Source organism: Gorilla gorilla, chromosome 17, assembly GCF_029281585.2.
Source record: "Gorilla gorilla gorilla isolate KB3781 chromosome 17, NHGRI_mGorGor1-v2.1_pri, whole genome shotgun sequence".
NCBI classification, from domain to species: Eukaryota; Metazoa; Chordata; class Mammalia; order Primates; family Hominidae; genus Gorilla; species Gorilla gorilla.
The window spans coordinates 66085795-66108810 of NC_073241.2; the positions used below are offsets into that span (position 1 = coordinate 66085795).

The 23016-nt window shown below is 37.1% G+C and overlaps 1 protein-coding gene across 5 annotated transcripts in view; it reads left to right on the forward strand.

Annotated features, from left to right (window-relative positions):
- Positions 1–23016, forward strand: part of KIAA1328 (KIAA1328 ortholog) — a 403426-nt gene that overhangs the window by 39445 nt on the left and 340965 nt on the right. For all 5 annotated transcript variants that reach the window (XM_019013838.4, XM_019013839.4, XM_063699149.1 and 2 more), the window contains one exon: positions 19250–19365. In XM_019013838.4, the coding sequence (XP_018869383.3) occupies positions 19250–19365 (116 nt within the window). The remainder of the gene's footprint in view (positions 1–19249; positions 19366–23016) is intronic.

The following is a 23016-nucleotide window of genomic DNA, read 5'->3' on the forward strand; positions in this document are numbered from 1 at the left end:
TGAGCCCCAACATCCCACCCCAGGAAACTCTTCTGTACAGATGCTCTCTTTATCCCCCTCAGATTCTGACTCTGCTTGTCATTATGGTCTTAGAATTGTTCAGGAGGAAAAGGAAAGTGGAAAATAAATTTAAAAAAAAGGAGTGAAAGTTCAAATTTCAGATGAGAAAAAAGTGATCTCTTTGAGTAAAGACATTAAGTGTATTTCCTTGTTAGTGAACAAACACATTATATTTATATACTTTTTTCCCAATTATATCATATAAAATAAGACAAACCCTCTGCTTGTTTTGTCTTCTGCCTATCTTGCCTGATATATTGCATTTTTAATCAGTCAACTTTTGGATAAATAGAGAATAATAAAAAAGTATTAATAGAGAATGACTAGGAGGCTGAAGTTTTAAAAGTTGTTTTGATTTACATCTTTTCAGAAAATAATAGCTGTGAGGCATGAAAGATGTTTAATTTATATTAAAGGTCAAACCAAGTGGGAGAAAAATGTCAGAAGATTTAGAAAAACTTGTATATTCCTATGACATATTCAAGTATAGCATACTTAAAGAGTTTCAACTGTTGTGCACATCCACTAACACTATTTTGGAGAAGTCACTCAGAGTGCTTGGTACCTAACACTGTCATATGACAAGCATGTTTTCAGAAGGATATAATATTCATCAGCTCTCAACACAACATATAAAACAAATAACATGTGATGTAGTTTGGATATTTGTCCCTTCCCAAATCTCATGTTGAAATGTGATCCCTAGCGTTGGAGGTGTGTCCTGGTGGGAGGTGATTGGATCATGGGGGTGGATTTCTTATGAATGGCTTAACACCATCCTCTTTGTGCTATTCTTGTGATAGTGAGTTCACTATTCTCACTATCATGAGAAATGAATGGTTTAGCTTTTAAACAACAACAGAATCTCATTGTTTAAAAGTATATGGCACCTCCCCCACCATCTTGCTCCTGCTTTCACCATGTGAAGTGCCAGTTTGCCTTCTGCTGTGGGTAAAAGCTTTCTGAGGCCTCCCCAGAAGCAGATGCCAGCACTGTATTTTCTGTACAGCCTGCAGAACCAGGAGCCAATGACACCTCTTTTCTTATACATTACCTAGTCTCAGGTATTTCTTCATAGCAACGCAAGAATGGCCTAATACAGCATGTTTTTCAGTTACAGAGTGACATGCAGCATAAAGTCAAAGCAAAAACTATAACTTCTTTTTAGTGGTGTGGTTGAAGTTTAAAGCATTCTTACAAGAGCATGGCCAAGAGTGGCTTTCATGTATCTTGGAGGGTTTAATTGAAGCCTTCTGTGTGAGGTCCTCTTTGTTTAGTATTTTTATGGGTACAATGTATGAAAGAACGGTAAAGATGCCTATATAAATGTGAATAAAAGTGAAAATAAAAGTGAATAAAAGATATAAATAAATTTTAGAATTGGTATACTAGATGGAACAATTGATGCATTCAAACAGGGTGAAAGACAGTAGTAACAAGCTCAGCATATTATGTGTCTAAGAATAAAAACAAATTAGAAATTTATATTAAAGAAAGACTTACTGGTTAGGCCCCATAGACTAAAATAAAGAAATCTCTGGTTCATAATTAAATTTAACTTGAATGTGATTCAGCCATTTGCGCTACTTGACAAGAAAACAGATTAAAATGCCTGGTATGGTTTTCAGTAATCTATGGATGTCTCCTTAATAATCTGTATATGCTCAGGAAACTTTTTTGCTTGTTTTAGCCATGCTAATAAAAGATTAGAATACGAATGTGAGTCTGAATTTATGGGCTAATGAAAGACAGAAGCCACAAAGAGAAATTAGGGGTATAGTGAATTATTTAGCTTGTAGAAGAGAGTGCTAATGGATGAGTTGATATATGGGTTTAAAGTAAATGAAGGGGTTTCCCTGAGGTGTCCAGCATTGATTTACATTTGCAGAAGGATAAGTGGAATATTGATTGATCTTTCTAGGAGGTATTAGGATAGAAAGAATTCTTTTTGTACAAGATTGCAAAATTAAGTGACCTTAGAAGGTCTTTTTCAATAAAATTAATGAATTGTTTGCATAGCTGGGGAAAGCAGTGCCATTTTTGAAGACTTGAAAAATGAATGGCTTTGCAAAATACTATAGTTTGTGCTCAAAGACGCTGATAATTCTCTATACATGCATTTGCATTTTGTTACTGAGACTTTTTAAGATAGGGAGGGGTACCATAGACTACCGCACAGATTGTACTGTAGACCTGGTCTTTAAAGGAAAAAAGTTTCAAAGTTTTAGAACAATGTTGGCCACAATTGCAATTTTTGATGTATATGAGCTATGTTCTAAGAAGCCTTAAAAAAACCATCCAGTATTTCATGTCCTAAGCCCATACTGTCAAGTATTGCATTGTTCCCCAGTGAATACTTGGGCACTAACTCATTTGAGGACATGGTTCTTTTTTAGACCCAGATACATTGATTTTTCCCAGAGGACAGTTTGCTATTTGTACTTGACATTTCTCAGAAGAAAAATAGAAAGTGTAGCACCATTACTTTCCCGTTGTAAAATGAGTAAATCATTATTATTTTATATTTATTCTGGTCTTTATTTTTTTAAACTGATCGTAACTTTTTTTGTTGAAATTAAATGTACATTGATTACGTACAATATGAAAATTAGAGGGCCTAATTTTTCAGTGACTCAGGTTTTTTCTTTCTTTTTTTTTTTTTTTTGTCTTACCATCAGAAGCCTTTATGGATTTTGTTTGGGGTCAAGGGAGTAGTATACAATACTGTTTATAATGGATTACATAGAAAATTTTAAGAAAAGGAACCTTGAATTTGTTTTAGGTAGAAAGGCATTCTCTGAATTTTAGTGGAATTTACACTATAGGCAGTATGCCAAAATCAATTTTCAGGTGGTTGTTCTGAGCTCTGTATCAAAAGAATATCTTTTGAATAACTAGTTTACACTTAACAATATTTCTTCTGGTTCTAACCAGACCCTACCTCCTAAAAGAAGTTCGTTTTCTATAGCATTTTTTTCTTTTGCATAGTATGTGGAAACATGTACAGTGCCCTATGCACTGTACATGTGGATAATTTCCTGTGACCTTGCTAGATCTACTCAGAATTATGCTTGGGTCAAATTTTGGTTATGAAAAGCTGAAAGGCTGTACATGTGGATAATTTCCTGTGACCTTGCTAGATCTACTCAGAATTATGCTTGAGTCAAATTTTGGTTATTAAAAGCTGAAAGGCTACCACTACAGGTACATGTGATATGCAAGTGTATGCTATAGCTATTCTCAGGCAGTTTTCATGTTCATGTGCATATTTTTCTCTTTCCTAGTTTACTTTTTATATGCCTGTTGTAGTGAATTTAGGCTTCTTAGACCTGAAATGAACAGAAGAAAGGAAGTATCACTGAGCTAAGGGAAGGGAGAAGAGGTAACCAGAAATATATATATGGCAATTATTTAGGTTACTGCCTCAAAATTGGAACTGTGGCTTGAATTTAGGACATTTGAGAATTGAGTATTCTCAGGTTAGTACTTTATAATTGAAAGTGTTTATTCTTTTTTTTTTTGAGACGGAGTCTCACTCTGTCGCCAGGCTGGAGTGCAATGGCGCGATCTGGGCTCACTGCAACCTCTGCCTCCCGGGTTCAAGAGAGTCTCCTCCCTCAGCCTCCCAACTAGCTGGGATTACAGGTGCGCGCCACCACATCCAGCTGATTTTTGTATTTTTTAGTAGAGACGGGGTTTCACCATGTTGGCCAGGATGGTCTCGATCTCTTCACCTCGTGATCTGCCTGCCTCGGCCTCCCAAAGTGCTGGAATTACAGGTGTGAGCCCCTGTGCCCGGCCTGAAAGTGTTATTCTTACCATATAAATTTTCAGGTTTTGATTGAAAAACAATTAGTGATCCTTTGCTCTGTGATCTGATGTTTCAAAGCATTTTGGAAGAGACGATCAGTTTTTGTCAAGTAATACTGAATTTGTTTTGGTAGTTTTTAGAGTAATTGATTAGTCTAAGATACCTGTATACCCTTGAGTGATACTTTACGTTAGCTCTTGAAGAGGCCAAAACATTGCATCTTTATTCATTCTGAAATATAACTTTTCTTCTAATTTTAATTTACTTATGGTAATATAAATATTAAAATTATTCCATTAAAAAATAAAGCTAAAATAAAATAGTAGCAGATGAAGTAAAATCCCTCTTTGACAATCCATCCCTTCCTGTCCTCCCCATAGATATGCTGCGTATGTTTGGGTGGGATTTATTTCTTTTTAACTTTTTATTTGAAGTAATTTAGAACTTACGGAAAGGTTTGCCCAGCTTTGCATACATTTTGCATTACAGAAGTACAGTGATCAAAACTAAGAAATTAACATTGGTGCAGTATTATTAACTAAACTCGTATCTCACCAATGTCATTTCACTAATATCACTTTTTTCATTCAATAGTCAATTCAAGATCTCAAGTTGTATTTAGTTGTCACATCCCCTTAGTCTTCTTCAATTCAGTCTTTCATAACCTTGACACGTATGTGTTTTGTAGAATGTTCTTTAATACAGATTTGTGTATTTTCTCTTGATTCGATTCAAATGGGTGTTAGAATGCCCAAGGGGCTCCCCACTCTTACCTGCCCACATTTGGCCTCCACCAAGCTGAAATCGTCTTACCCATTTCCAGCTGTGGCTGCCCCAGGTTAGCTGGGGCTCACACCTGTATTTTCCCGTCAACATGAGTCTCCTTAGATTTCTGGTTGGTTGGTTGCCCTTCAACCTTAGCTCTCAATTGGAAATTGAGAAGGAATATCTGGCCCACGTGAAGGGAAGTTATGCCTAGAGGAATTTGAAACCTATAGTGCACTGTGGATAACTTACATCAACATTATACCTCACATCAGCCTAATATCTGTTAGAGTAACTCAACTCCTACACTAAAAATCTAGCCAAAGGAAAAGTCTGCTCGCTATCAAGTATGGAAATTAATTTACTTCCATCTCTACTTCAGATGATGCATTTTTTGGCAAGAAAACAACAGAAGTGATGTGCCTTTTCAATAGGTCATATCAGGGGCTACCTGAAATTGACGTGCCTTTTTGCTGATGATGTTAAACTTGATTACCTGATTAAGGGGGTGTCTGCAGGTTTCTCCACTGTGAAATTATTTTTCTTTAATTAATATAGTTCTATTGATTATAATCTAATATTGTTATTTATTTTGTTGCTAAAATTGTTCCAGCCTTGGAAATAGGAAATGTTGGGAACATAAGAGTGAAAACAAATGAATATGTAAGCAAGTAGGTAGGTATGTGTAAATAATTATGTAGGTATGTCTAAGTGACAGTAAAGAACATTGCTGCCAGTATTACAATTTAAAAAGAAGGTGGAAGAGACCGCAAGCCTAGGACATTTCTTGAAACTATCAGAGAGCTAAGGTTGAAGGGCAACCAACCAAGCAGAAATCTAAGGAGACTTATGCTGATAGGGAAAGACAGGTGTGAGTCCCAGCTAAACTGCAGCAGACACAGCTGGAAATGGGTAAGATTTCAGCTTGATGGAGGCCACATGTGGGCAGGTAAGAGTGGAGGGCCCCTTGGGCAGCAAATATGGGAGAGCTTGAACTCTCTTGCAGGCCTTTTCTCCTTAGACCCCACTTGGTGAGAGCCCTGATCAAGCATCAATCTTGGTCGAGGCCTGGGGGAGGGAAACAGTAGTTGCCATGGAAAAGAAACAAAGTTCCTGGGTCCTTCTCCTCTATCTTCCCTGTGTAACAAAAAACATAGCTTCAGGAAGACGAGCAACATAAACTTATCCTTAGGATACTCGTAAAAATCACTGGGTGGTGGTGGGGCTGGGTCCAGGTGGTGAGGAGGGTCCAGGGGGAGGCAAAAAATAACCTGTGGGGAGGGTAGAGTTATATGCTGGTCCAAGAACTATGGAAGAGGAACAGGAGCACTTCTAAGACCCTAGGCATATGAGTCTGATTAGCACAGGCCTGATTAGAATAACAGAAAATACCACCTCAACCAGGACCCCCACCATCAGACTAACAAGTATCTAGTAAAAGTAGTAGATAAATACTGATGAGAAACTCATTAGATGGACCCTCTAAGAGGAAACTCATAAAGCTGAACATGAAGCAGACATTGAGAAGGAATATCTGGCCCACCTGAAGGGAAGTTATGCCTGAAGGAATTTGAAACCTGTGGTGCACTGTGGGTAACTATGGCAACAATAAACCTCAAACCAGCCTAACATTTGTTAAAGTAACACAACTCCTACACTAAAAACCAAGCCAAAGGAAAAGTCTGCCCATTACCAAGAATAGAAATTATTTACTTCAGTCTCTACTTCCTACCCAAGATGTCCAGATAGCAATAAAAATATGAGACATATGAAAAGGTAGAGAAAACAACATGCATAGAAAGAGAGCAACAGACACCGGTGCAGTTATGGCATAGATGTTGAAACAATCTGATGAGGAATTTAAAATAACTGATTAATATGCTAAAATCTGTATTAGTTATTTATGGTGGCCTAATACATTATCACAAAATTTAGCAACTTAAAACCCCGGTAAGCTTCCTGGAGGCCCTATTGTTTGATTGAAAGGTTTTGTGAGGCCCAACTTTAATAAATTTAAAGTGCCTTTTGTGTGACTGTATTGAGGCATCAACTTTGATCTTTCTGAGGTCTTAATGAAAGATTCACCCTTGCTTTTATCTCTAGAGCATGTTTTTCCAGGTATTCTTCCAGATTTGGAATTTTCTCAGAAGACATTTCTTAATTTTAGCATGTTTTTCGCTATGGGCAGGCTGAGTATGAAGTCCTGGCTCATTTTGGTTTAATAATCTTTCCTTCAATTTCTCTCTTTCTTCTCCCAGTTTACTATAAGCACCAAAAAGAAACCAGGTGACATCTTCAGCAGGGACTTGGAAATCTCCTTAAGTAAATCAGTCACCCAGATCATTTGGCATATTTCCTACTCTACACATTATTAAACATGATAGTGTTGGTAAACATTGTGCTACCACATGCAATGATTACCCTTCCTGCAATTTCCAGAAACATGTTTTCAGGGCCTCTCCTTGTGGTGGCTTACAACATGGCAGCTGGCTTCCATCACAATGAGCAAGAGTAAACAAGACAGTAGTCCCTATCTTTTTGTAAACTAAGCTCAGATGTGACATCTCATCAATTTTGAGAGTCACTAGATCAAGGCTATACTTGAGGATAGGGTATTAAAGAAGGACATGAATACCAGGAAACAGGGATCACTGGTTTGTATTGTAGAGGTTACCTACCACAATAACTGATTTTCCTTAATTTGCTTGTTTTAATATATTTTCTGTAGATTCCCCAATTTTTAAAACTTTTTTTGGTTTTATTTTTTATTATACTTTAAGTTCTGGGATACATGTGCAGAACGTGCAGGTTTGTTACATAGATATACATGTGCCATGGTGGTTTGCTGCACCCATCAACCCATCATCTACATTAAGTATTTCTCCTAATGCTATCCCTCTCTTGTCTCTCATCCCCCTACAGGCCACAGTGTGTGATGTTCCCCTCCCTGTGCCCATATGTTCTCATGGTTCAACTCCCACTTATGAGTGAGAACATGCAGTGTTTGGTTTTCTGTTCCTGTGTTAGTTTGCTGAGAATGATGGTTTCCAGCTTCATCCATGTCCCTGCAAAGGGCATGAACTCATTCTTTTTTATGGCTGCATAGTATTCCATCGTGTATATGTGCCATATTTTCTTTATCCAGTCTATCATTGATGGGCATTTGGGTTGGTTCCAAGTCATTGCTATTGTGAATAGTGCTGTAATAAACATATGTGTACATGTGTCTTTATAGTAGAACAATTTATTATCCTTTGGGTATATACCCAGTAATGGGATTGCTGGGTCAGATAGTATTTCTGGTTCTAGATCCTTGAGGAATCGCCATGCTGTCTTCCACAATGGTTGAACTAATTTACACTCCCACCATTGGTGTAAAAGTGCTCCTGTTTCTCCACATCCTCTCCAGCATCTGTTTCCTGACTTTTTTGTGATCGCCATTCTAACTGGTGTGAGATGGTATCTCATTGTGGTTTTGATTTGCATTTCTCTAATGACCAGTGGTGATGAGCTTTTTATCATATGTTTGCTGGCCACATAAATGTCTTCTTTTGAGAAGTGTCTGTTCATATCTTTTGCCCACTTTTTGATGGGGTTGTTTGTTTTTCTTGTAAATTTAAGTTCCTTGTAGATTCTGGATATTAGACCTTTGTCAGATGGATAGATTGCAAAAATTTTCTCCCATTCTGTAGGTTGCCTGTTCACTCTGATGATAGTTTCTTTTGTGGTGCAGAAGCTCTTTAGTTTAATTAGAACCCATTTGTAAATTTTGGCTTTTGTTTGCCATTGCTTTTGGTGTTTTAGTCATGAAGGCTTTGCCCATGCATATGTCCTGAATGGTATTGCCTAGATTTTCTTCTAGGGTTTTTATGGTTTTAGGTCTTACGTTTAAGTCTTTAATCCATCTTAATTTTTGTGTAGGGTGTAAGGAAGGGGTCCAGTTTCAGTTTTCTGCATATGACTAGCCAGTTTTCCCAACACCATTTATTTAATAGGAAATCCTTTCCCCATTGCTTGTTTCTGTCAGGTTTGTCAGATGGCTGTAAATGTGTGGTATTATTTCTGAGGCCTGTGTTCTGTTTCATTGGTCTATATATCTGTTTTGGTAGCAGTACCATGCTGTTTTGGTTACTGTAGCCTTGTAGTATGGTTTGAAGTCAGCTAGCATGATGCCTCCAGCTTTGTTCTTTTTGCATAGGATTGTCTTGGCTATATGGGCTCTTTTTTGGTTTCATATGAAATTTAAAGTAGTTTTTTCTAATTCTGTGAAGAAAGTCAATGGTAGCTTGATGGGAATAGCAATGAATCTATAAGTTACTTTGGGCAGTATGGCCATTTTCACAATATTGATTCTATCTTTGAGCATGGAATGTTTTTCCATTTGTTTGTGTCCTTTCTTATTTCCTTGAGCAGTGGTGTGTAGTTCTCCTTGAAGAGGTCCTTTACAACCCTTGTAAGTTGTATTCCTAGGTATTTTATTCTCTTTGTAGCAATGGTGAATGGGAGTTCACTCATGATTTGGCTCTCTGTTTGTCTATTATTGGTGTATAGGAATGCTTGTGATTTTTGCACATTGGTTTTGTATCCTGAGACTTTGCTCAAGTTGCTTATCAGCTTAAGGAGTTTTTGGGCTGAGACAATGGGGGTTTAATAAATATGCAATCCTGTCATCTGCAAACAGAGACAATTTGACTTCCTCTTCTTCTCTTCGAATACAATTTATTTCTTTCTCTTGCCTGATTGCCCTGGCCAGAACTTCCAATACTATGTTGAATAGGAGTGGTGAGAGAGGGCATCCTTGTCTTGTGCAGGTTTTCAAAGGGAATGCTTCCAGCTTTTCCCCAATCAGTATGATATTGGCTATGGGTTTGTCATAAATAGCTCTTATTATTTTGAGATAATTCCATCGATACCTAGTGTATTGAGTGTTTTTAGCATGAAAGGGTTGAATTTTATTTATCGAAGGCCTTTTCTGCATCTATTGAGGTAATCATGTGGTTTTTGTCATTGTTTCTGTTTGTGTGATGGATTACATTTATTGATTTGTGTATGTTGAACCAGCCTTGCATCCCAGGGATGAAGCTGACTTGATCTTGGTGGATAAGCTTTTTAATGTGCTAGTGGATTCAGTTTGCCAGTATTTTACTGAGGATTTTCCCATCGATGTTCATCAGGGATATTGGCCTGAAATTTTCTTTTTTTGTTGTGTCTCTGCCAGGTTTTGGTATCAGGATGATGCTGGCCTCATAAAATGAGTTAGGCAGGCGTCCCTCTTTTTCTGTTGTTTGGAATAGTTTCCAAAGGAATGGTACCAGCTCCTCTTTGTACCTCTGATAGAATTTGGCTGTCAATCAGTCTGGTCCTGGGACCAGACTATTTTTTTGGTTGGTAGGCTATTAATTACTGCCTCAATTTCAGGACTTGCTATTGGTCTATTCAGGGATTCGACTTCTTTCTAATTTAGTCTTGGGAAGGTGTATGTGTCTAGGAATTTATCCATTTCTTCTAGATTTTCTAGTGTATTTGTGTAGAGGTGTTTATAGTATTCTCTGATGGTAATTTGTATTTCTATGGGATCAGTGGTGATATCCCATTTATCATATTTTACTGTGTATATTTCATTCTTCTCTCTTTTCTTCATTAGTCTGGCTAGCAGTCTATCTATTTTGTTAATCTTTTCAAAAAACCAGCTCCTGGATTCATTGATTTTTTGGAAGGGTTTTTCATGTCTCTTATCTCCTTCGTTCTGCTCTGATCTTAGTTATTTCTTGTCTTCAGCTAGCTTTTGAATTTGTTTGCTCTTGCTTCTCTAGTTCTTTTAATTGTGATGTTAAGATGTCAATTTTAGATCTTTCCCACTTTCTCATGTAGGCATTTTGTTCTATAAATTTCCCTCTAAGCACCGCTTTAGCTGTGTCCCAGAGATTCTGGTACGTTGTGTCATTATTCTCATTGGTTTCAGATAACTTATTTATTTCTGCCTTCATTTTGTTATTTACCCAGTAGTCATTCAGAAGCAGGTTGTTTAGTTTCCAAGTAGGTGTGCGGTTTTGAGTGAGTTTCTTAATCCTGAGTTCTAATTTGATTGCACTGTGGTCTGTGAGACTGTTTATTATGATTTCTAATCTTTTGCATTTGCTGGGGAGTGTTTTACTTCCAATTATGTGGTCAATTTTAGAATAAATGCTATGTGGTGCTGAGAAGAATGTATATTCTGTTGATTTGGGGTGGAGAGTTCTGTAGATGTCTATTAGGTCTGCTTGGTCCAGAGCTGAGTTCAAGTCCTGAATATCCTTGTTAGTTTTCTCTCTCGTTGATCTGATTTTGACAGTGGGGTGTTAAAGTCTCCCATTATTATTGTGTGGGAGTCTAAGTCTCTTTGAAGGTCTCTAAGAACTTGCTTTATGAATGTGGGTGCTCCTGTATTGGGTGCATATATATTTAGGATAGTCAGCTCTTGTTGCATTGATCCCTTTACCATTATGTAATGCCGTTCTTTGTCTTTTTTGATCTTTGTTGGTTTAAACTCTGTTTTATCAGAGAATAGGATTGCAACCCCTGGTGGTTTTTTTTTGTTGTTGGTTTTTTTTTTTTTTTGCTTTCCACTTGCTTGGTAAATATTCCTTCATCCCTTTATTTTGAGCCTATGTGTCTTTGCACATGAGATGGGTGTCCTGAATACAGCACACCGATGGGTCTTGACTCTTTATCCAATTTGCCAGTCTGTGTCTTTTTTTTTTTTTTTTTTTTGAGATGGAGTCTTGCTCTGTCGCCCAGGCCGGAGTGCAGTGGCGCGATCTCGGCTCACTGCAAGCTCTGCCTCCCGGGTTCAGGCCATTCTCCTGCCTCAGCCTCCTGAGTAGCTGGGACTACAGGCGCCCGCCACAATGGCTGGCTAATTTTTTTGTATTTTTATTAGAGACAGGGTTTCACCATGTTAGCCAGGATGGTCTTGATCTCCTGACCTTGTAATCCACCCACCTCGGCCTCCCAAAGTGCTGGGATTACGGGCGTGAGCCACTGCACCCGGCCCAGTCTGTGTCTTTTAATTGGGGCATTTAGCCCACTTACCTTTAAGGTTAATATTGTTATGTGTGAATTTGATCCTATCATTATGATGTTAGATGGTTATTTTGCCTATTCGTTGATGCAGTTTCTTCATAGTGTTGATGGTCTTCACATTTTGGTATGTTTTTGCATACCAAAGAGTTTTGCAGTGGCTGATACTGGTTTTTCCTTTCCGTATTTAGTGCTTCCTTCAGGGGCTCTTGTAAGGCAGGCCTGGTGGTGACAAAATCTCTCAGGGTTTGCTTGTCTGTAAAGGATTTTATTTCTCCTTTGCTTATGAAGCTTAGTTTGGCTGGATATGAAATTCTGGGTTGAAAATTCTTTTAAGAGTGTTGAATATTGGCCTCCTCTGGCTTGTAGGGTTTCTGCAGAAAGATCCGTTGTTAGTCTGATGGGCTTCTCTTTGTGGGTAACCCGACCTTTCTCTCTGGCTGCCCTTAACATTTTTTCCTTCATTTCAACCTTGATGAATCTGGTGATTATGTGTCTTGGGGCTGCTCTTCTCGAGGAATATCTTTGTGGTGTTCTATGTTTTTCCTGAATTTGAATGTTGGCCTGTCATGCTAGGTTGGGGAAGTTCTCCTGGATAATATCCTAAAGTATGTTTTCCAACTTGGTTCCATTCCCCCCATCACTTTCAGGTATGCCAATCAAATGTAGGTTTGGTTTTTTCACATAGTCCCATATTTCTTGGAGGCTTTGTTTGTTTCTTTTCATTCTTTTTTTCTCTAATCTTGTCTTCATGCTTTATTTCATTAAGTTGATCTTCAATTTCTGATAGCCTTTCTTTTGGTTGATCAACTCGGCTATTGATACTTGTGTATGCTTCACGACGTTCTCATGCTGTGTTTTTCAGCTCCATCAGGTCATTTATGTTCTTCTCTAAGCTGGTTATTCTAGTTAGCAGTTCCTGTAACCTTTTATCAAGGTTCTTAGCTTCCTTGCATTGGGTTAGAACATGCTCCTTTAGCTCGGAGGAGTTTGTTATTACCCACCTTCTGAAGCCTACTTCTGTCAATTCGTCAAACTCATTCTTTGTCCGGTTTTGTTGCCTTGCTGGTGAGGAGTTGTGATCCTTTGGAGGAGAAGAGGCATTCTGGTTTTTGGAATTTTCAGCCTTTTTGTGCTGGTTTTTCCTCATCTTCATGGATTTATCTACCTTTGGTCTTTGATGTTAGTAACCTTTGGATGGGTTTTTTTTTTTTCATGGGTGTCCTTTTTGTTGATGTTGATGTTATTGCTTTCTGTTTGTTAGTTTTCCTTCTAATAGTCAGGCCCCTCTTCTGCAAGTCTGCTGGAGTTTGCTTGAGGTCCACTCTAGACCCTATTTGTCTGGGTATCACCAGCAGGGGCTGCAGAACTGCAAAGATTGCTACCTGCTCCTTCCTCTGAAAGCTTCCTCATAGAGGGGCACCTGCCAGATGCCAGTCGGAGCTCTCCTATATGAGGTGTCTGTCAACCTCTGCTGGGAGGTGTCTCTCAGTCAGGAGGCATGGGGGTCAGAGACTCACTTGAAGAGGCAGTCTATGTCTGTCCCTTAGCAGAGCTTGAGCACTGTGCTGGGAGATCTGCTCCTCTCTTCAGAGCCAGCAGGCAGGAATCTTTAAGTCTGCTGAAGTTGTGCCCACAGCCACCCCTTCCCCCAGGTGTTCTGACCCAGGGAGATGGGAGTTTTATCTATAAGTCCCTGACGGGCTGCTGCCTTTCTTTCAGAGATGCCCTGCCCAGAGAGGAAGAATCTAGAGAGGCAGTCTGGCTACAGTGGCTTTGCTGCGTTGTGGTGGGTTCCGCACCCAGTTCAAACTTCCCACTGGCTTTGTTTACACTCTGAGGAGAAAATTGCCTACTCAAGCCTCAGTAATGGTGGATGCCCCTTCCCTCACCAAGCTGGAGAGTCCCAGGTTGACTTCAGAGTGCTGTGCTGGCAGCAAGAATTTCAAGCCGGTGGATCTTAGCTTGTTGGGCTCTGTATGTGTAGGATCTGCTGAGCAAGGTGACTCAGCTCCCAGGCTTCAGCCCCCTTTCCAGGGGAGTGAATGGTTCTGTCTTGCTGGTGTTCCAGGCACCACTAGGGTATGAAAAAACTCCTGTAGTCTGCTCAGATGGCCGCCCAGTTTTGTGCTTTATACCCAGGGCCCTGGTGGTGTAGGCACCCGAGGGAATCTCCTGATCTGTGGGTTGTGAAGACCGTTGGATAAGCATAGTATCTGGGCCAGACAGCACCATCCCTCATGGCACAGTCCCTCAGGGCTTCCCTTTGCTAGTGGAGGGAGTTCCCCAACGCCTTGCGCTTCCGGGGTAAGGTAATGCACCATCCTTACCTTCCGTGGGCTGTACCCACTCTCTAACCAGTCCCAGTGAGATGAATCAGGTACCTCAGTTGGAAATGCAGAAATCCCCCACCTTCTGCGTTGGTCTCACTGGAGCTGCAGACCAGAGCTGTCTCTATTCGGCCATCTTGCCTGGAGATTTCTTAATATTTTCTGTATACAATCATGTCACCAGCACATAAAAATTTTACTTTTTCTTGGTCTGTAGGCATTTTATTTTCTTGTGTTATTGCACTGGCTATGACATCCAGTCAATAATGAACAGAGGGGATATAGTAATAGCTGACATTTTTGCCTTATTCCTGAAGTGCAAAGGTAGGGAGGGACAAATTTTTTTTTTTTACCCTCAGACATATGTTAACTGTAGGATTTTTTTTTAAAAAAAGATTCTTTTTATTAGATTGAGGTAGTTTCTCCTGTTCCTAGGTTGTTGAGTTTTTATTGTAAATAGATTGAATTTTGACAAATGCCTTTTCTGCTATTATAGATGAGCATATGAGATTTGTCCTTTATTCTGTTAACATAGTGAAATACATAAATTAATTTTCAACTGTTAATCAAATCTTGCCTTCCTGGAGTAAACCCACGTTAGACATATTATCTTTTTATATATCTGGATTCATGTTGTGAATTGTTTTTTAGAATTTTTTTCAGCTATACTTATCAGATAGATTGGATTATAGTTTTTGTTTTTCATAATACCCTTGTCAAATTTTGGTATCAAGGTATAGCTGTATTATAAAATGAGTATCTATGAACTAAAAGTGATAACCAGTAAGTATTAGAAAGTTAACTTGTTTTTTTTTTTTTTGGTTGCCAGTTTAAGCATGTAAATAATCAAATATCTGATCAGCTTTAAGTACTATGTATCATACTATCTCTTATCCTTTGTTTCTTGAAAAATGAGTTTTATTCTTCGAGTTTTTAAAACAGTGTGTACTTTTATAAGTTTTCTTTATATCTAATCTTTTTTCTGCATTTACATTCATTTTTGTTATTTCCATTTTTAATATCGAATCTACCCTATTCATTGTATAGAAATTTATGCATTTCACTTTTCATCTAAAAATTCTTATTTCACTTGGAGTTTTTAACTACTTAAACTTTACTTAAAAAGAAAGAAGAAGGTCATTCCTTAGTAGGAATAAAATACATAATTCCATTTTTTAAACAGCATATTCACAGTTGTGTACCCATCACCACAATCAGTTTTAGTATGTTTTCGTCACACCAAAATGAAGCCCTATATGCATTAGCACTCACTGCCCACTTCCCACCAATCCTTCCTAGCCCCAGACAACCACTGCTCTAATTTCTTTCTCAATGGATTTGCCTGTTCTAGATATCTCATAAAAATGGAATCATATATGTGATCTTTTAAAACCAGTTTTTAAAACTCAGCATAGTGATTTCAAGGTTTATTCATATGGTAGGTATCATGTATTACTACCTAATTTCTCTTTATTGCTGAATAACTTTCCATTGTATAGACACATTTTGGTTATCTATTCATCCATTGATAGATGTCAGGTTGTTGTACTTTTATTGTGGATAATACTGCTGTGAACATACATGTACAAGTTTTTATGTGGACATATGTTTTCATTTCTCTTGAGTATCTATGGGTAGAATTGCTGGGTTGTATGGTAACTCTGTGTTTAACTTTTTGAAGAACTGCCAGACTTGAAGTGATTGTGCCATTTTACATTCCTACTAAGCACTGTACAAGGGTTTTCGTTTTTCTGCAGCTTTGTCAACATTTGTTATTATCTGTCTTTTTTATTAACAGTTTAAAACTTAAGAATTATTTATTTCTGCTACTTGCCATTTAATGTTTTTGGACCACTGTTGACATCAGGTAACAGAAACCATAGAAAGTGAAACTATGGAGAAGTGAGGACTAACTATTGTACTTTAAAATGAGATACAGAATTAGGTCTTTTTATTTTACTTTGTGGTCTGAGAATACTTAGATGAAAAATATAGACCATGATACCAAATATTTTCTCGTTACATATACTTCATTGGAAATACTGTTGAACATAAGAAGACAGATTTCATAATGAATATCAAATCTTGAGGTTGCTTTATTGGCAGGTCTTCTGCATTTAAAATCTATATTAATATACTTGCTCATATTAAGTATGCTAATGGACCACAAAGAAGCCATGCATATCTTTAGATAGGCCTATCGAAAAAATGTTGCTCTTTGTTCTTAATACAGTTTGTTAATTTTGTAGCCTTCCAGGGCTTAATAATTGCTAAAGGATAGTCAAATCATAGCAGCCAGCATAACAGAAAAGATTAAAAAGAAAAAGCCCTGCTTAATAATGTAGTAACAAATATTTCAAACATACCCCAGAAACTAAATTTAGAAAAGAATGATTTTATCTGGATAGAATACATTTTGGGAAAAGCTCATCACAGACTCTGACATTATGGAATATCTGACCTGGTTGGGCTCTAGAGATAATCTGTGCATTTACATTAATGTTAAGGTAAACCTGTGATCTGCTTTTCTTTTACTGTTTTCTATGACCATGGAGCATTGTTTGTTGAAGAAAAAAATCTTTGGGACATTCTTCATATCTACATATGGCTTCTATGAATGGGATTGAAACTACAGAAAGCCATTTTTTAGATCCCTTTTGGAAACTCTATACTGAATAAAATTATTGTGATTACTTTTTCCTTTAGTAGGTATTCACTAGATACCTTTTAATAAATAAATGAAAATAAATGTTTCCATATCTACTTATAGATTTTCTTCTTTCGTCGTGTCTTCAAGATTTTACCAGTCTAAACTGGGAGGGATTTTGTTACATATTTTCTTACCTTGACAGTGTTTATTCTTTCCTCACAATGTGGACTGGGCATCCCTAATACAAACATTCGAAATCTGAAATGCTTCAAAATTTAAAATGTTTTGAGCACTGGCGTGATGCTAAAAGTGGAAAATTTCACACCACACCATATGTGACAGGTCACAGTCAAAACACAGGCATACAGCACACAGTTTATTTAGTGTACCTCCACAAGGGAAAAAAGACCCTCCCAAAACACCTGTAGCTGTGATAGAGCATTTTTGAGCATGCCCAAATTCTCCTATGCCAGCAATCCTACAAAGGCATCTGAGCAGGCTGGGCATGCCAACAGCAGGTCCCTCACAGTGTCCCACATGGGAATAAGACCTCCTTGCATTACTCACTGTTTGCATATTCCATGCTCTGTAAAGATACTGTTGAAAATGTAAAGACAAGTCCTGCATCATACCCATAGGGTAATGTCGATATTCCCAAATTGGAAACTATTTGAAATCTGAAACACTTTTGGTCCCAAGCATTTTAGATAAGGGCTACTCAACCTGTATACAACATCACTCATTTCTTTGTTTTATGCATCATCCTACAGATTCATCACTTTGTTTTGCATTTCTGTAGTCTCATGCCAAATTTCAGGTCTTTATACTTTTTAATATTTCTGTAATCTACTTATTACTCTGTCATCCTATTGGTATAGCTTTTGCCTAAATCATAGTATGGTATGTCTTGTTCCGTGACCAACTGTTTGGTAACTTTCTTCTTCTTTACAAATGCTTTCTATATTTATAAAGTATATATGTATATATACAGTGTCAAATATTTATGATATAGTGAAAGAAATTCTGGAACTTCAGTGGGAAATAATTTTTAAAATTGTCTAGTCTAGCCTTTTTTCTTTCTTAGTAAGATTAATAATGCCCAGAGAGATAAGCAGAGTTTGTCAAAGTTACTTTGAAAGATGTTATTGCAAGTGGGCTTGAGAGTAATAACACGAAAAGGGAAGGCACTGTAAAGAGATAGGAACAAAGGAAGCAGGATAACCTGATAATGGAGTATAAATTCTCTTCATGTTTATATATTTGTTTAGTTGTCTGAATTCTTTGTAAATATATCAGTCTTTGAGATTACCCTCTTTGAAAGAAGGGCCTGGGTCCCATTCATGGGCCTAGTGGTATGCTAAACATAAATAATATATAGGCCAGGGAAAATGACTTGAATGCTATGATAAGCGAGAAGAAATCACCCTATTTATTGAGCACAACTATGTGCTATATGCTTTGACACAAATTATTTCAAAGACAAGATACAATCAACTCTTGAACATTCATGATTCTAATTTTCAGTTATCCTGTTGATTTCAATATCTCTACCAGAGGGCAGGCAAGAAGAAAACCTATGGGATTCATGTTATGCAGAAATTGCTCTAGTAGAGTAGCGTTCTGAGCAGAAGTAAATTCAGTAGCTCAAAGAAAAGGTTTAGATTCCCTGTGGGTTTCACTTACACCTATTCCTGTTATCTTATAGGATAAGTGCATTCTATGAGCTTTGGAGAAATCAGTACCAGTAACAGAGAAATTTGGGGTTAATGTCTCTGCACACAGAGTAGAATGAAAATAGGATTGTCCCAATATATACTTCAGTGAATTGTAAATAAAGTGTTGGTGTTGTTCATGTTTGTTTGTTTTTAAATTTTTGTTTTTTCTCTCTGTGCTCTTGTCAGAAGTCATCCCTTTTTGGTATGATTAAGTTGGAATCCTTTTCAGAGTTAAACATTTTCTTGGTCCATGTTTTTAACTTTATAATTTTTTTTTGGACTAAGGATACATGTACTGCAAACCTTCCTTTATGTTACTGTCATCTTTTTATTTAATCATACTATTTATATGCTACTAAAGAATGCTGGGTATTGGTACCAGGAAAAAGTAAAATTGCCTATGTATATTTAGTAAAATATTTAAAGTACATATTTTGCTTATTTTATTAATAGGATTTAAATAAACTTATACAAAATGTAAATCAAAATCAATTGATTGTACCTGTTTTGGTAACAAAAAAATGAAACCCATGTTTTAAAAATCAGAATATATTTCTGTCCTGGATTATAATTTGGCACCTGCATCCTTTGTAGGACTTTACATATTTAAGATATCTCTGATGATTGAAAACATTTTTAATGTAAAAATTGCATGGATCTTTTATTACAGAGGTGAAAAAGATTGCCTTACGAGAGATTAAGTTTTTTAAAAAGCAACAACAAAACAGAACAGAGTGTTCCTGAAGAATTCGGCATACCTTTGGAAGAAGTCTGGTTTTGTAAACTGCAGCTGTAGGCACATGTTTAATTTTATTCTGATAGATGTTAAAGGTTTTTTTTTTTTTTTTATTTCTTTCAGAGTAAGTGAGGAAAAGGAAGTGACAGAGGAAAGACTGAAAGCTGAGCAGGAGTCATTTGAGAAGAAGATCAGGCAGTTGGAAGAACAGAATGAACTGATCATCAAAGAAAGGGAAGATATCCTTTTGAAAGTTCTCTTTTTTAACGTTCAGGAAGTTTGACTATTTCTTTTTTTTTTTTTGAGACGAAATCTCGCTCTTGTCGCCTAGGCTGCAGTGCAATGGTACGATTTCGGTTCACTGCAACCTCCACCTCCCGGGTTCAAGCGATTCTCCTACCTCAGCCTCCCGAGTAGCTGGGATTACAGGCACCCACCACCAGGCCCAGCTAATTTTCATATTTTTAGTAGAGACGGGGTTTCACCTTGTTGGCCAGGCTGGTCTTGAACTCCTGACCTCAGGTGATCCGCCTGCCTCGGCCTCCCAAAGTGCTAGGATTACAGGTGTGAGCCACCGTGCCTGGCCAGAAGTTTGACTATTTCATGAAGACAATGTAAACTCCAGAGAAATAATTGTTCTAATTTGTAACAGGGAGTAAATCTGCATGTGCTGTCATTTCTAGGCAATCAGAACGACACTTAACAGTATGTGCTATAGCTTCCTTTGTGCCTGATAAGGCCATCCAGCTGTTCTGCTGCTGCTGTTAGGCTGCTAAGCACATACTTGTCAACTAAAAAGGACAAGAAGAAATTTGGGCATTGAAGTGTAGTGTTGGAACTTTATTAAATTCTGTTCCACTGCTGTAATTGAGCTGGAACCTCCTTGTATTTGGTATTCTTTCTAGTTAAAGCTTTGACAGTCCTAGGAATTCTGCTCTGAAATCATAAAAATTAAAAAAAAATTGTTTTTACTGTATAGATGTTGTAATTGATAAGTGTTTACACGGCAGCATAATGCTGCCAAATCCTTCTTATGGAGCAGAAAACTATTGGGTTTAGACCTAGAGGGGTGTGTGTGTGTGTGTGTGTGTATAGCATTATTTGTAAGAAGATAAAGTAAAAACATATTTTAGGGGTGTGTTAAAATAAGCTATTTCTGAAGTTTCTTTTGAATAGGTAGAATTACTTATCTTTGGGTATTGTATGCAGCAATATGGATGTAGAAGAGAAGTCCCTAAAGTTAGAATGATGGATCTGCCAGCTAAACTAGTGTGTGAATGCGTGAAACCACCATTGTTTTTATTGGCAGTATCATCATTAACTTGATTGTTAATAATTGTTTCAAAGATTCTGCAAATGTCAAAAATGGTCTTGTATTGACAGTAACTATGCCTTTGTGAATACCAGAGAAATGGAAGCATAAAGATAAATTATAATAATTAGCTTGAAAAATACAAGACTGTAGCTATAAAAACAGAGTCCTGAACTTTTATTTTCCAAGCAGTGGGAGTTCATGATAGGAAATTAATACAATCAGAATTCTCAGAATTGATCTGCTGAGTATAACATGAATAAGGCTTGTCGGCCTCACAAGTCTAGATGAGTGCTTTTTCAGTTATTAATTTTTTTCTACATCTCTAGCATTTGGATAATCATCTCCAACTTTCTCTTTTTTTTTTTTTTGGCCCACTTTGACTTCATTGCCCTTGGTTGTTGACCCTCAAGATAGTCTTCTGTGTTTTTCTTCCTGCTACTTTTTTCTCTAGATTTAAAGGAATGCTGTTTAGTCAGAATTCATAACAAAGAGCTCAGCCAGTTTTATTTACTCTTCTACTTGAGGAGTAGTACTCCAGGTCCTAGCATTTTTTAGAAATGGTAGGTTAGGAATGCTTTCATTTGCAACAAAAATTCAATTTACAGGCTCCTTTATTTCTCACATAACAAGTACTCTGGAGATTATGGAGATTCAGTGATTTAACGTTTTCAGTGCTGGCAGCTTTACAATTCTCTCAGGTTTTTTTAATGGTTGCTCCAATTCTAGGCATTACATTTCCATTAAGGCAGGCAGAAAAGGGGAAGAGGTCCTGGTAATTATGACTCCCTCTCCCTCTTTTTAAAAACATAAAAACTTTATGAAAGCACTCCCTACTCCCCACCCAGTGGTCTTTTATATGATATTTATAAAAGTCCTGAATTTTGTGATGTGGCCATGGTAGGCTGCAAAAGGAGGCTAAGAAAGTGAGCATTTAGCTTGTCCAAGTTATGTAGTAGAAGGCAGCACTGGAGAAGAAGACTGGAAATGAATTCAGCCCCCAACTCTGGCAGCAGAGGTAAGGGAAATACAATTCACTCTTTGTATGGAGAGGAGGTGGTGATGCTTTAACCTTCCTGGGACAAAAAAATCTGTAGCATACAGTGGAATTGGGATGAGTTGGGGAAAGGTGAGAGAGATTGGTAGTAGACAGTTTAGAAAACCTGGGCACAATTAGAGTGGGCCCTTGTTTGGTAAAATACTTAAGAAAATTTTGCGGTTATCTGGAAAAGTAGAATCTAACTCAAGTAGACTGTTATATTTAGCACTCTCTGGGTCAAGATTAATTCTATTCAGTGCTAAACCAGTCTATACTTAGCATGGCTGTGAATGGTTTCTTTTGTCAGGCTAAATATTATGATACCTAGGTGATTGCAGTGACACTATTTTTCATGTTTTCCTCATGATTTAACTCAGGGGGGAGCACACTACTACTGTGGGCCACATCCAGTAGTGTGCCAGCTAATTCCAGCCATACCCATTCCTTTATGTATTGTCCGTGGCTGCTTTTGTGCACCAACTGCAGAGTAATTGCAGCAAATACCCTATGCCTTTCCTAACCTAAAATATTTATTATTTGACTCTTCAGTAAAGGTTTGCTGGTTCATGATTTATCTTATAAGCTAAGAAAGGAAAGGAAAAGATATGTGAGTAAAGTCAAAGACTTTTAGTCATGTGGCATAGTCAGACTTATATTACATATAGTAAAAAGGAATTTGGCCTAAGCATTTCTTTATTATTGTGAATAAGGATTGGAGCAAATGTTATATCATTGTCAAAAATTAAAATATTTTAGTTGGTAAAACTGGTTTAAGTTTTTTTTAATCACCAAAATATAGGTAGTATTTATAAAACTTTATTATCATGGAAGAAAGGACATGATTTTTTTAAATGACATTTATGGTTTTTATTCCAAGTAGATTGCTCAGGTGCAAATCTCCTTTACCAGAATAAACCTGTCAAAGGTTAATATAGATGATTTTACAGTACATAAAGCTCTATAAAACTTAGAAACATAAAACAAGGTTATAATTTAAAATAATATAATTTTAACTACAGATACATTTACCTATCATACATGGATGATTCAGACTCTTACATATACATGAAATCAGATAATTTCAGATCATTTTAAAATGTTTCTGTGTGAGAAACTATATCCATTAATTCTGATTTTTGGCATTTTAAAGATGTATTATACCAACATTTATGGGGTTTTTGTTTTAAAAGTTTGAGTAACTTGATTTATTGATCAGCTGTACAAACACAGACTAGTGCCTTAGTAAAAAGGAAAAGATATTTTATGTGTTTGCATCAGGATCAGCCTGTTGAAGGGTTTCTTCTTGTAGAAAATTGTGAATTTATTATTAAAACATTAAAAGTCTTAGTAACATTCAGTCTTTAAGCAAAAAAAGTTTATTTCTGGAGAACTTAACCATGTAAATGAATGTGCCATTTACAAAGCCAAGCAGTCTGATGAACTTAGTAGGTTTTTACTTGGCTGGATGAGTATGAAAAGAAAGATAAATGTGAAACTTAGAGAGAAATATGTACAATAACAATAATTCTGAAACATGTT